This window comes from Hylaeus anthracinus, unplaced genomic scaffold (genome assembly GCF_026225885.1).
Source record: "Hylaeus anthracinus isolate JK02 unplaced genomic scaffold, UHH_iyHylAnth1.0_haploid 2, whole genome shotgun sequence".
NCBI lineage: Eukaryota > Metazoa > Arthropoda > Insecta > Hymenoptera > Colletidae > Hylaeus > Hylaeus anthracinus.
The window spans coordinates 3,562,663-3,577,119 of record NW_026534838.1 but is presented as its reverse complement, the minus strand read 5'-3'; the positions used below and the strand labels follow the sequence as shown (position 1 = coordinate 3,577,119).

The window sequence follows — 14,457 nt, the reverse complement described above, 5'->3', positions numbered from 1 at the left end:
AGATTGACTATTTATATAAACACTGCCACAGAAAATAATTGAATGCAACTCACGAAAGAAACTTTTGGGACAACCTGATGTATACACATCCGAAGGAATCGTCTATTATTAATCTTGTCTATTATTAGGTGTACAAATAAGTTCGGTGCCTTTTTATCATATATTCGATGTTTATTTATAAGAAAAACGCAACTTGTTACGTTTCAACAGCAGCATTTTTCTTCGATTCGAATGCAAAAAGAATACAATGTCCAATGTGCTTTTTCCGAAACGTCATGATGCGAAGTATTGTTTTTCCCGGTTATATACCAATTAGGCTAAAGTTACATAGTGAATTTAGTTATAGCGTGAAGCTAATACCTAAAGACACCGATCAGCGGGAACAAAATTTCAATTTGAAATGTAAGCGTAAATGTAATTTTTAATGAGCTGAATATGTGTAAAGACACCGAACTTATTTCTCCACCTAATATAATATTCAGTATATTTAATTACATAGGCCAAATCGATTAACTCCGCAAAAACTGAATATACGTAAAGACACCGAACTTATTTCTCCACCTAATATAATATTCAGTAGATTTAACACGTTCGCGTCCACGTGTACCACCGGTGGCTCGCGCTTGACTTTCTCATCGGGCGGCGCGTACCACCGGTGGCTCGCGCTCGCGCGTCTATCAGATGGCGCGTACCACCGCGCCGCCCCATGGCGAGAAAGACAAACAGCAGCGCCGGCGTGAATGTGTTGATTACATAAGCCGAATCGATTAACTCCGCAAAAAAAAAAAATGAAGAATATTTTAGAAGGTGCTATTACAACCTTAAATTTTATCTAGCGTAATTGGTACTATTGGTACAATTTCCGCACGATCGCGAATCCAACGTCCCGATATGCTGTGCCTACGACAATTAAGGTTCCTCCGAGAAAAAGTGCGAATAACTTTCTCCACTTTCGTATGAAAGCTGACCAGAGGGCTGACCCATCTCCTGTCAAAAGTTCTCGCTGTTTCCCTTTCCATTTCTCCGTTCCTCTTCCTCCGGAGTGTAACACGCCTTTCGCCTACTGTTTGTTTATATCTTTCCTTTCACGAGGCCTTTCCTCGAATTCGTGTCAGCGCAACGAGAAGCAAGAAAAAGTCAATTACCAGCGGAATCGGTCCATCTGTACAGCAGCTTCCCGCCAGATCCGAACGGCAGTTTGGCGAACGCGTGTTCGGCGTTTCGGTGTGAAACTGGAGGAACGAAGAGAAACGGGCGCAAATATCGTCGAAAGAGCTAAGAACGAGTGAAAATAACGTCAACTGGTTTCGGAGGATGCCCCTTTTCGGAAGAGAAAGACCAAAGAGCGTTCAGAATTCACTGACAAGTTTCACCAGTTACGGAGATCAGGTTTCCGAGCAATTTCAAAGAACGCGCCAGACAGGAATCGAATACTGACAAATATTTTCATCGGGGACGCAAGCAACGACGCTTACATCGAAACTGTTTAATTGGGTACATTTTTAGTATCCGCGCCTCCGATACCCAAGAATAAGTCCGATCGCACACGGGCGCAACTGATCAGTTTCAAAGCACTCTGAAACTAGGTAAAACAAAGATGGTGATCTAGGTAAAACAAAGACAGCGAAGTAGATCTAGGTGAAACAAAGAGCGCAAACGGTTTGCAACACTAATTTCTTTAACGAAGAAATGAAATAGAGACCAAGTATGGAAGGACGAAAGTTTAAAATAAAATGTAAAGGATGATAAAGGAATGGATGGATGAGAGCAAGAAAATCATATAAGTTGTAAGAAATGTTGAAAACAGCGTGCGCATCACGCAGTAGTGTAATAAGGATGTAAACTTTCCTTTAACACTTTAAATAAAATCAACGCAACACTAATTTCAAATCGGTTGCGCCCGGGTGCGTTGGGCCTAAGGAGTCAAACGAAAACACGAAACGTAAGATACGGGATTGGTCGCGTAGGTAAAATCGTGGATTCGAATCCCAGTGCCTTATTTCTCGTTTAGACTCCCGCGCATTCGTAATTCAATTACTAGGCTGCGGTTCTTGATGGATTTATAAGAAATTTGAATGTGTAAGAACGCTAAAAATGCAAATAATATGCAGGAATATAAAAATGATTGAAAGTAAAGTTCATGTTATAATATTTGCAGAAGAAAATAAATTTCTATGTATTAGGTATACCGGAAAGTAATGTCGTTTCTTTTACACTAAATTCAAACAAATTTTGGATAAATTTCTATTTTTAAGCAATTATGTAATCGCCCTGGTTATCAAGCTAGTGTGCAAATTTTCAATGACCGATAAAAATCAACGAGCTGTCGAGTGACAAACAAGGATTTAAAATTGCAAAAACGACATTACTTTCCAGTCTACCTAATAGGTTCAGTGTTTGTAGCTGTACCTTTGCAAACATTATATTTTGCATAAAGATCCGCAGTCTGTTCGTTACAGTCGTTACGTAATCGAGCAAATAATAAAGTACGGTACACGGTACTGTAAGTTCGATGCTTGATGTGTAAAATACTCGAATATCCGACTAATCGAGAAATACTCGAGTATCGTACTCGTCGAACACGAACAGTTGGACCAGAAGTCTCGGGTCCAGTTGCAAGCTGTGTAGAAACGCGTAGGAGGCCTCGTTGGAAACGGAATCGAGACTGTCATGCGCCAATGAAGCGTTCTTGCCCCAACGGGGTCCGATCGGTTTACTTTTAACGCGACTTTGAACTCGTGCACGACTCTCACTAGTTTTTCTTTTATACTGCAAGAATGCGGCGAGCATCTTTTCCCGTTTCTCCTTTCTTCTCGCTCGAACGGCGCAGGAGAAAGGGAGGACGGCAGCGGTACCGTAAAGTCCACCTTTCTCTCATCTCGACTCGTCGCGTTATTTTCAGACCTCTACTTGCTGCTACTCTCGATGTACGATTTGTTCAATCAATGGCGATGCAATTTTGCTCGCTACGCGGTCGTATATTTCTTCTTCGTATTAATCCGTTTCTATAGAAAAGGCAGTTTTCTATAGAATCAAAACGAGTCCAAATTTATAATAAATTTCTGTAAAACCAAAAACTCTGCTTCGAAAAGAAACATCTAAAAACATTCACGACTCAATGTATATATATATATATATAATTTATATAATTTATATATATATTATACGTATATGTATATTACATATATATATTATATATTATATATTAATTGAAATTATATACATTTATATATGTATAATTAATTGAAATAATTCAAATTATAAAAAATTATAAAAATTATATAATATAATTCAAATAATTTATATATATAATATTTATATTATACATATATGTTACATATATATATTATATATTATATAATAATTGAAATTATATACATTTATATATATATATAATTTTTTATAATTTGAATTATTTCAATTAATTATACATATATAAATGTATATAATTTGTAATATATATATATATATATATATATATATATATATAAATGTATATAATTCATATATAACAATTCAAATTATAAAAAATTATATAATATAATTCAAATAAGTTATATATATATATATTATACATATATATTACATATATATATATATATATATATATATATATATATATATATAATGTATATAATTTCAATTAATGATTAGCTGTGTTTTGATATAAGTAAAATTGAAATTTTACGTTCAAAAATCACTTTTATATTACATATGTCGCCCCATAGACGCCGCTACGAGCGCAAAGGGTTAATTCTTCGACGTTCCGTCCAGATTTACATCGGCTCTAATTACCAATAACGCGAGTGTAATCCTTGTCTCATTGAATGCTATTATGATTTCTAATTACACCGATTATATATCTTTTACCAATTAGGATCTCTGTTTTCTAATCCCGACGCCCTTTCATTCTCATTGTTTCGCTAATTAACAACCAGAACTGTTACAGAAAGCTGAATTTCACTGAGACCTTGTGAGAAGGAATTTCTCATGCATCAAAAGAAGATTCATCGTGCAAATATTGCGTTACTCGCACAAGATGCACGTTCATAGAAAACATCGATACTCGTCTATGGAGTTTCACTGCTAAACTTTTACCAAAAACGACCAAATTTTCTACTCTCATTCGTCCAGATAGAATCGCGAGACTCGTTTCTAGAGATTCTTCGTTTGTTTTCTATTTCCACCTGCTATGAATTGGGTCAGGCCTCGCCCACTTGGTTGTTGTACATTAACTGTAAATTTATAGATTAACTTTAGCGTTACTCGCTAAATTGTCGCGAGCAAACTGTGATCTTTTTATTATCTGGACGTCTGCCTAGCTAGCCCCACTTAAATAAAATTTAAGGAAAAAAATTGCATAATAATTTGCAAAATAATGCACTATTTATGCGCTCTTCAAATCCATAAGAAAAGAATTTTGCGCTCACGAGACAAAACTTGCGTTTGCACCAAGAGGGAAGTCCCTTAGGAGATGAAGCGTAAAAATCGAAATTGCTCTTATACGATAGCGCGTAATTAGCGCATAAATCCTCCATGTATTTCTCTCGATTACCACTCTACCTGTACCAGTCTACCTGCAGAGCTTAGAGTGTACACCTCTGGCATAAACCATCGATTATTAATATTAACCCTTCGCACTCGAGAGGTGACTCTCGGTCACCGCTAGGTTTGACGCAGTAAATCGGCCAACAATAATATTTGTTTAGGTTTAATTTCTTTGGAACTCGAAGTGCCAATAAAATGATTGTCGAAAGGTGACCTGATTCTCAAATCTCGATAGCTCATACATTCGTGCAATGTATTAGCAATAGAATGCTAATAGTCCGAGAACTCGCGACAGAAATGGGTGACTCATTTCATTACGCAAATGAACCTGTTTTCCTAAGATGGTACGTCTCCCTAGTTGAGAAATGCTTGGTCTGGCATGAATTCAGTGATGCAACGCTTCACTATGGCCTTTGTATAATAATTTGATTTTTGGCCAAAATCAGTACTACCGAAATTGTTAGTGTGTATCGTTGACATACCAAATTGAATAAAAAAGTTGGTCTGGCAGATTGTAAGCGATGTTAAATGGGTCTGGCAGTCGGGAGACCTTGTTGGAGAAACGAAGTAGTTTGACTAAAATCATTAGCACTCATTTAGCACCGCTTACAATCTGCCAGACCAGCTTTTTTATGCAATTTGGTATGTCAAGAATACGTTCTAAAAATGTCAGTAATAATGCAGTAATAAGTCAAAGATACTGTTATTTCTTACATGTTTCCGACTTTTTAGCGGAGCGATGCACCGTTTGTACTCTGCCAGCCTTGGATTATTTTTATTCTTTCGTAGAAAACAGTCAAATAGCAAAAGGATATTTGTAATATGAAATTGGCCGAAATTTTATGTCGCAGACTCTCGGACTATAAGAAAGACCTCGAGTGCAAACGGGTTAAAGACTAGCTAATCTTATTTTCAAAAATGATTTCTTCTATTACATGCATCTATTTACTCGAAACAGAGTCACAGACATGAACGGAGCAGTAGTCCAACGAAACTAGAGCGAAAAAGGACGAGTATTGACTCTCATCTTACGGACCAATACGAAGGGACTTTCAATTCCTCTCAGATCGGCAATTCCGAGGCAACAGGGATCAAGACCGCGATATCTTTAAACAAAAGCGAAGATAACTATGGAACGGTCAGTAGCTGGATTGTTTTCTTCCGAGTTGTAAACTCTTGTGTTATATTCTGTATTTAATTATAATTATCGCGTAGTGTTCTCCATCAGAGGGAAACAATGGAAGTTAGTTAGCGATTCTTGCGCCAACGAGGCACTCTTTTATGCACCTTCTATGGTTAATCGATCACTTTTCGAACGAGCTTCGGTAATGGTGATTTCCTCGCTTTCCCTTCTTGATTACTGGAAAGTCATTCGCTTTCAACGGTCGGTGAATAATCCTTCCAGGATATGTGTTCGCCTCGCCCCATTTGCATGAAAAACGTCCGAGCCGATCGTTTTATAGTCAAATTTCAAAAAAAAAGAAAGAAAGAAAATCGGAAGAGTCTCTCCTCGTAAGCAGCGTTAATTGCACCCCATTAAGTCACACTCGAGGAATTCCATAAGACGCATTACATATACAATACATTATATCAATTCCATTCACCGTTTCTGTTTCCTCGGAAAGTGTTATAATTTTCCTTTCATTCGTGCGTAATCTCAATAAGCCGAGAGAGTAATGATCCTTCTTCTAAAATGAACGATAGTTTTTTGCATCGATTATAGTTAATCACATTTCTTTCGTTCTTCGTCTCGCGTTAGCTTCTCTCCCATTTTCCTTTCGTTTCTCGTAGACTATTGGTCGTAGCGCACCTGACGCATCATGATGATCGCTTCCGTGGACGACGAAGCATTTCCTTTTGCGTTTGAACGAGTGAAAGCATGTTAGAAAGGTCATCGAGGATAGGAAATACCCAGAATTCGCGTTATATGAATTTCTGACGCAACGAATTACGCAGCGAAACGCGTCTTCGAGATATTATATTCGGGGATTCGAAAAAGTTCCCTTATTTGCTGTTGCAGTCATCTTATTCCTTATTTTTTCACTGTAGGCTTTTAGCGTTATAAGCTTGAAATCTAATAAAAATCGGGTAAATACATTAAAGCTTAATGAATTCGTCTTGAAAAGTACTACTATCGCACGATCCCTCTCAAAATAATAAAAAAATAAGGAATAAGATAAGTGCAATAGCAAGCAAGAGGAGTGAATAGTCAGTAAGCTTCCCAGTTAAGCACTATATAAACTCAACGAACAAACAATAAAGCTTACTGAATTCGTTTAATGAATTTACTGTCGCATGGTCTAAAATAAAATATATGGTACCATTTGAAAAACGAAACTTGGCCATCGTATCTCGTTGAATAACAAAGTTAACAAAAATTCCTTCACGCTGAAACATGAGCCCCGTTTTAAAATGCAATTTCCATATTAGATATTTTGCATTCGCCCGATAATTTTGGAGTTAGAGCGCTGTATCATTAAGACTGTATCTCTGGGACACCCTGTATAACTAGACTACTAGAAACTTGAGTCGGGGAGGCAATATAAAATGCACGATAACTCGTTTACCTTCGTTCTTATAGCAAAATCGCGAGTGACAATATGTATCAAGAATTGTATTTTACATCTTTTTTGTTATATACAAGTTTTCGATAGGACTGATGGTAACCGAGATATCGACTCTAATCTGCCTAACTATTGGGTTGGCCGGAAAGTTCGTGCGTATTTTCAAGAAAATTTGAATTTTTGAATTTTTGAATTTTTGAATTTTTCAATTTTGATGCATATTTATCGAATTATATATGTACCATTTCGTTGCCACAACTTTTCCACCTTCTAAAGAATGTATACATGTTATTCGTTTTCAGCCATTCCGACATATTCAGACCTGTGTTGCCTACTAAAAATCGGCATGAACTTTCCAGACAGCCCAATACATCTATACCGACTACGTTTGAAATTTTCCATTCGGCCGATAGTAACAGAGCTCCGTATCACTTAGGACACCCTGCATGCCTAACCCGTGAAAGAATTCTCCTCGCAAATAGTTCATTAATACGTTATCTTTTCCAGAATGAAACCTACGCCGATACCCAACAACGATTCCTCAAGCAAGTAGTTCAGCCGTACCTGTTGCCCGCGGAGACAAAATTAACCGAAGACGGTGCATCGAATAAATCGACGAACGGCGCCCTGAGAGCAACGGGAACGCATCAGAACGCTTCCAACGACATCGTGACGGTCGAGTATCTTCCCTTTCAAGAAATTGCGCTTCCGAATGCAAGCATAGCGCTCAGAGATTCGTCTGAAAACAGCTTCAACCGCTCGGGCCTCGTTACCGACGAGCGGATAGCCGCGGAGAACGTTGCTGACTTCGGTCAACGAATTCGCTCGGTATCTTTCAATCACAGGAACGAGAACTTGGGTAGATTAAGATCGAGACAGACCGCGGACGAGGAGTACAGGAAACAGCACAGAAAGAACGCTAGGCCTCTGTTGTTTAAAAAACTCAACTTCTCAGAGAACGCACCAGGTGTATCACTCGAACATGGACTCGATCGATCACATGACGATCATCACGTCCAGAGAACTCTGAAACGAGACGAAACCGGGGGGGAGTACCTTAAAGTCGACCACCTTGAAAGCAACAAAACGAAACCTATAATTATTCCTTGGACTGTCGATCAGGAAGCGTCTAGATCCGCGACTAGAGACAGCAAACCGAGACAGAAAGATTTTGAACGCGACGGTGCGTTCGCCACGAACGACACTCGGAGATCCACCGCGGCTCCCGTCTTAACTGTGTCTCTGGGAAAGTTTTCTGGTCCGATAGTGGTGCCAGATCTGCCTCATCGGAATAAATACCCCTTCACGCCGACGACCAACCACAACGACCCTTTGAAAGTAGTCTCAACGACGCCAAACACGAAAGAAATAGATGCTAATTATCTGGGAGCGTCGCAGGTAGTCTTAAACCCTCTCCAGGTCGGCGTCGCGCTAATGAACGCCGGACAGGACATGAACTCTGTGAGTGATTCCGTAAATTTACCTCAGATCTATATAAAAAACGAGTCGCAACCACCATTGACCACCGACAACCTCGACAATCTCAGCAATCTCGACAATCTCGGCAATCTCGACAACCAGAGAACAGGTCAAAATGACGGCTCTGTTCTTGGTAACTCGGACCTCCAGAGCGATCAATTGTCGCAGCAAGAGCAGATCTCAGAGGTAGTATCAAATTCACCCACGCAGTCGGTGGAGATTCAGAAGTCAGTGGAGATATTCCACACGGCGCCCGTGCATGAGATACACTATCCTCCAGAGTTCGTTCCCCATGCACAGCAATCCCATACTAAGCAACGTTTCCAAGAAGAGGACAGAAAGCCACAAAAGGGCCACTTCAAGGAGCACAGGCCTAGCCAAGTAAACGTTTACAAGAATAATGAGATAATTAACGAGATCGTCTCCTCGAATAACCAAGAACATGGCAAATACGAGTATAACGTGAACGAGAACGACGTTGGCTACTCGAACGCTCAAGCGGATCAAGCTTTGCCCTTGGCCAGCAAGACTAGTTACACCGTCAAGGAACAAGTAGATAATACACGGTACATTGACTCGCTTCCCAAGTACTCCAGAGTCCAACCTAATTCCGAGTTCACCTCTGACCTTGTGCCCAAAGAAATCGCAAGCAATTTTGATTCCACGATTGTTACGCAGTCCCCTAAGATAGAGGGTCTCCCAGGTGTGGTGAACCTGGAGAGTCCTCAAGGGACCCCGGAAGTGTCACAAATTCTACTAGCGAAGACTACGAGCGACACTCCAATGGAACTGAGGCTTCTGATGACAGTTCCTCAACCGTTTCCTGTTGAAAAGGTCATCGAAAAAACAGTCCACGTTCCTCAACCGTTGAACGTGGTGGAGAAGAAGCTTCCTTACCCAGTGGAGAAGGTGATAGAAAAGCAGATAACGATCCCTCACCCGTTTCCTGTGCATATACCCATCGACCGAGTAGTGGAGAAGCAGATCCGCATCCCGTACCCCGTTCACGTGGAAAAAGTGATAGAGAAGAAGGTGCCGTTCGCGATACAGAGGTTCGTCGTGCCATTTCCGTTTCACTTCAGAGTCTCGCAGGCAGTCGAGAAGCCTTTTATAGAGAAAGTCCACGAAAAGCACGCCAGGCCGTACACTCTAGAAAACGCGAAGCTGGTTAAGTCCGTGGCGATTCCGGTGTACAATGTTCACAACAACGACGGAAATTACCAGATGGCCAGGCAACAGAGTTTTCAAACTTTGCCTGGGCCTTTGTATGAACCTGTCAACGACGACCAGAGTTATCTTAATACGACTCAGTACTATGGTCTTGGATACGCAGCTATTGGCAGGCAACCATCGATGCATGGACTTCCAAAGAAATTTGGATCTCATGGTGTTCAATATCCGCACTTGGTGGCTTACTCGACGTCCATTAACCATAACGGAAATCCTTACGGTAGAGGGGCACCTGAAAAGGATAAGATCATAGATGAGTACGTGGGACCAGTCCCAAGGAAAGTGATTCAAACCTCCCTGGGGATGCAATCGAAGTCTATGCAGTATGCATCGGATGCTCAAGCTACGATGAGGAGAACCAGGCAAGAAGTAGGGAATACCGGGAGTTTCAGGCAGTCCAAGATGGAGTATGGCTTCAAGCCACCGATGATACCTTCTGTACAGTACGATGAGCAAACTGCAACCAAAGTGGAATAAGAAATTAATAACGGAATTAATAAGAAGAAATTAATATGAAAGAAATTAATACGAGCCTCGTCATTCTCATCTGAGTTTCATTTGAATTTCACTCGTCACAGGACACCCTGTATCGTGAATGTTCATACGTAGTGGATACGATCACCTTAAACATTCCAAAGTCCTATGTTAAGTTGGACGAAATGTAGCGAAATCAGAAAATCCGAATCTCAAAGGGCTACGTAACCGGTGTAAAACCTCTCTGTAATCTCCATAATTATGTCGAATACTCGAGTATAGAAAGATAAGTGTAAATACGGGATCGCGAAGAAATGTATTGTATTTATTGCAAATGTGAATACCCCGCGAAAAATGTTCTATAACTTAGTGACTTTTCATTTTGTTAATCATCGAGCGCTTCTGATTTTATCGAATTACATGTATGCATTAGACGATGTATTAGACGAAGACTGACCTAAAATAATTGTAAGAACGAACGAAAGAACGTAAGCTCTTCTGTAATCAGTTTATAGAATGTAACGCGTAACAATGCATTTTGAAATTGTATCGTTCTTATGATATATTAATCGTGCGTTCCAATTTAAATCTCATTTACGGTATTTGTGTGATAATTGTATATTAACAAATTTCTAACGATGCCATTAAGAAGGTATACTTTTAATAGCTTCCTTTATAATTACCGTACTTTTATATTCTCATGTTTTCACTATTAAATTACAAATTGTTTCAAAGTATAATTGTAACGACCAATATTTTAGATTAAGATTTAGTTGTATAAGCTGTCTACGATATCAAATAAATCTCTTTTTATTACCTATAACGTCTTGTCAATCATACATTTAATTCTTCGATCTTGATCTTGAAAGATATTTAAAAGTATTAAGATTACATTTACAAAATCTCTGCTGCTATCCCTTCCAACCAAACCTATTTTCAGGTAGAAAGAAAGCACGATGGTAAACTTCATTGTTTATTCTTGGACGGTACCTGTTTAATGTTCAAACAATATATTAACAATCGTTATCTCATCGGCTCGTTAAAAAAATACAGAAAATACTGATACAGATAAAATAATATTAGGACACTCTGGAGCCCCGCCCAGGATAAAGTCGTTTCTGATTAATAATAATTAACGCGCATTAAATTTACCCATCGCACGTGTTCATACATATACATATATAATAGATAGATTTGTTTATTTATATAACTTTATGTATAATCTGTAAAGAAGGTGAGTCAGTGCCGCTCATTCTCTACGTTGATCTGAAAATCTATATATACACAACGCTCATGTTACATTAGATTAAAAAAAAAAAAAATAAAATAAAAAAAAAGAGAGAGAATTGTACAGTAGAAACTTGATTAGACGATTACTCGAGCTGAAATTGTTTATACAAAAATACGGAAGTTTGCGGAGCTGAATTTTTTATGCTTACAGTTCAGTTTATCGCCGTACCGGCGTTAGGTGAGCTACTCGCATAACTCCTTGGAGCCAGATAAATCATTCGATAATCGGTTGGTGGACCCTGGTAGAGAATAAAAAATGATTGACGTATGTTAACAATCTGTATAATTTGATCCAACGTATAACAACAAACTCTAGATTCCAAGTTTACAATTACACATTGTTAAACGACACTTCACATCCTAGATATCACTTCGCAATTGGGACATAATCGAGATTCTACTGTACCGAGTAAAAATCTTTTTTAAACATAAACTCTCTCACTCGTTCATAGCAGAGGCGCGCTTCGTTTGTTAAAGAAAGATCACCTTGCGTACTTTCAGATCCAATTTGTAATTTTTAAGATCACAGCTGCTGTACACTGACGTTCCCCCGCGCATAGTCTAGAAAAATGTACAACATAACAACGCTCGTGTGATCGAGCAGACTTTGAGAGAAAGAAATATAACAGAAGAGGGGAGATTTGTTCCTCCGGTTCGCTTAGAAAACGTTTGTTCTGTGAGGTGACCCTTTCGCCGAGGCCTGTCTCCTTAATAACACTTTATCTACCGGGGAATATTTCTAGTGTTTTCAGTTTCAACAGCTGCCTAGAAGAGACTATCGACTGTGGTTCATTTTTCGGTTGTTTACATACTCTCAGCTTTAGTTAACTCGAGTTACTCTAACAGCACTTAATTCGAAGACAATGCTTCGATAGACTTATTTAATAACAGCAACCCACCTAACTACCTTTAGGTGTCCATAGGGTTAATCCACGCTAATAAATAAGCCCGGTAGGTGAAGTGTTAACTTACTTAACGCTTTAACAACCTTTTCTTTGTCCGAGCCTCGAGCAGCCTACGGAAATATGGAATGTTTTACTTCTTTATGGTACATGGACAACGTGAAAATAATATTCTGCGATAATCGTATTTACAAGACTTACAAATCGCACCTAAGACGAGACAAACTCATTGATTGCGCTTCTATCTCGACACAGTTTTAATCAAAAACACGTTATATTCCATTTCGAAAACCTCTCGCTCGTTTCTTCTTTTTGCTGAGCTTTTTGAATTTCTGGAAATTTGTTAGTATATTTTTGGTATTCCGCTTAATTTCTACTACGTTTTCTACGTCCGAATTTACGTAATAATCAAAACTAGCTCGAGATGGAAGTGCAACAGATGCGAAAGCATCTCTACATAAAAGCAGTGGCGTAGTCAGATGCACATTTCGCGCTCCGTTATCTTCGACAATTTACAAGTAATGCGTTACAATGCGGTTGCGCACACAGATGCATATCACTAAGGATACATTCATAATTTCGTTAAAAGAACGTTTACAACGGCTACGTAAAATGCAAAGTATATCAAAAGATTTCGTAATATTTCTCTTATCTAAAACGCGTCATAAATTACGATCAAACATATTTATGTTGAACATTAAAAATGGAAAAGAGATTCGTCGACCAAGTGTCGTTCTTCCCGGCATACAAAATTTCACTCAAACTAACTTACCTTTGAGGTTGAAAATTTAAAGTATCCATGAATCAGATTTTGTTTTCCAGGCACACAAAGTTACTTCCAACAAGAATTCCGACATTTCCGATACGCAGCTTTGCAATCCCCGTGTTACATTGCAGAAGTTGCGTAGAATTCAGTCTTGTGCTCCACAAAAAAATTCCCCATTGTTGAAACTGGATAAAATCTCTCAAAAATGTTTAAAATTCGTATAAAATGTTAAAATTGTATAAATAAATAAAAAAAAAAAAAAAAAAAAAAAAAAAATTGAAAAGCCCCGCTTTCAGAGTCTTTGTATCGCTCCCGATCCCTTCGTAACTTCTCGTGACATTTCGATGACATAAAATCTAAACGGAAAATAGTTAATTCATTAAAATTAAAACCAGTCAAACTGCAATGCCTTCCAAACATCGACGAATGAAATTCACAACCCTTACGAATCTAATAATGTGGCATGGTAAACAATGAAACTATATCTGAAAGGAAGCAAATAAAAATAGCAAAGACAAACAACAATTGCAACAATTGAAACAATTTGCAAATTACTTCGACGGATCACATTAAAAAGGCACTTACTGGCTTTACTAAGAGAATTATTATCGTCAGCTGCTGGTCTATTTGCTTTCCTTGTATCACCTCAACGTTCTAACTACGTCACTGCATGAAAGAGTTAAACTATCTAACACTCGGACTTGTCTTCTTCGACCAACTGTTGCGTGTCCTTCCCCGAGTCCACGGGCGTGGGATCGAGTTCCTTTCTCTTCAGGTGCAACTGAGGCGGTTCTTTGTGTTGGATGCTGGATGGCTTCATCTCAGCAGGTAGCTCGTACATGCTGCTTGCACCAGTGCCATTGGTAGCGCCTGTCTCAGTGTTCACAGCGTCGTACATGGGATTGCTGAAATCTCTGTTCTTGGTGCTCACGTCGCCCAGGTTGTACTCCACGTCCAGGGGTTCCTATTCGACAAATAAATCTTTGATTGTTTCGAAGCTTTGAACGCGCGTGACTTCCCTTTTCGAGAAGTACGAAGAGAATAAAGAGGACTGTTTACGTACCATTCTTTCGTGAGCAGGTGTGCCAAACTCGACGTTGCTTCCCTGTCTGAAAGACACACTCTGAGCACCAGTTAGACTGCCAAGACCACCAGGCTTTCCACTGAGAATGAAACTCGGAATTAATGCGCCGTTAAATACATC

At 39.0% G+C, this 14,457-nt stretch overlaps 2 protein-coding genes across 4 annotated transcripts in view; one reads left to right on the top strand and one right to left on the bottom strand.

Annotated features, from left to right (window-relative positions):
* Positions 1 to 11,544, top strand: part of LOC128893016 (uncharacterized) — a 14,059-nt gene extending 2,515 nt beyond the window's left edge. For 2 of the 3 annotated variants that reach the window (XM_054153716.1, XM_054153715.1), the window contains 2 exons: positions 5,507 to 5,686; positions 7,620 to 11,544. In XM_054153716.1, the coding sequence (XP_054009691.1) occupies positions 5,507 to 5,686; positions 7,620 to 10,298 (2,859 nt within the window). In that variant the 3' untranslated portion in view covers positions 10,299 to 11,544. The remainder of the gene's footprint in view (positions 1 to 5,506; positions 5,687 to 7,619) is intronic. The other variant, XM_054153717.1, reaches the window with a different exon arrangement.
* A 307-nt stretch (positions 11,545 to 11,851) lies between these two features.
* Positions 11,852 to 14,457, bottom strand: part of LOC128893012 (low-density lipoprotein receptor-related protein 2) — a 32,984-nt gene continuing 30,378 nt past the window's right edge. Inside the window, exons 15-16 of the mRNA XM_054153711.1 lie at positions 14,317 to 14,416; positions 11,852 to 14,217 (exon numbers count right to left, since the gene is read on the bottom strand). Of these exons, the coding sequence (XP_054009686.1) occupies positions 13,942 to 14,217; positions 14,317 to 14,416 (376 nt within the window). The 3' untranslated portion in view covers positions 11,852 to 13,941. The remainder of the gene's footprint in view (positions 14,218 to 14,316; positions 14,417 to 14,457) is intronic.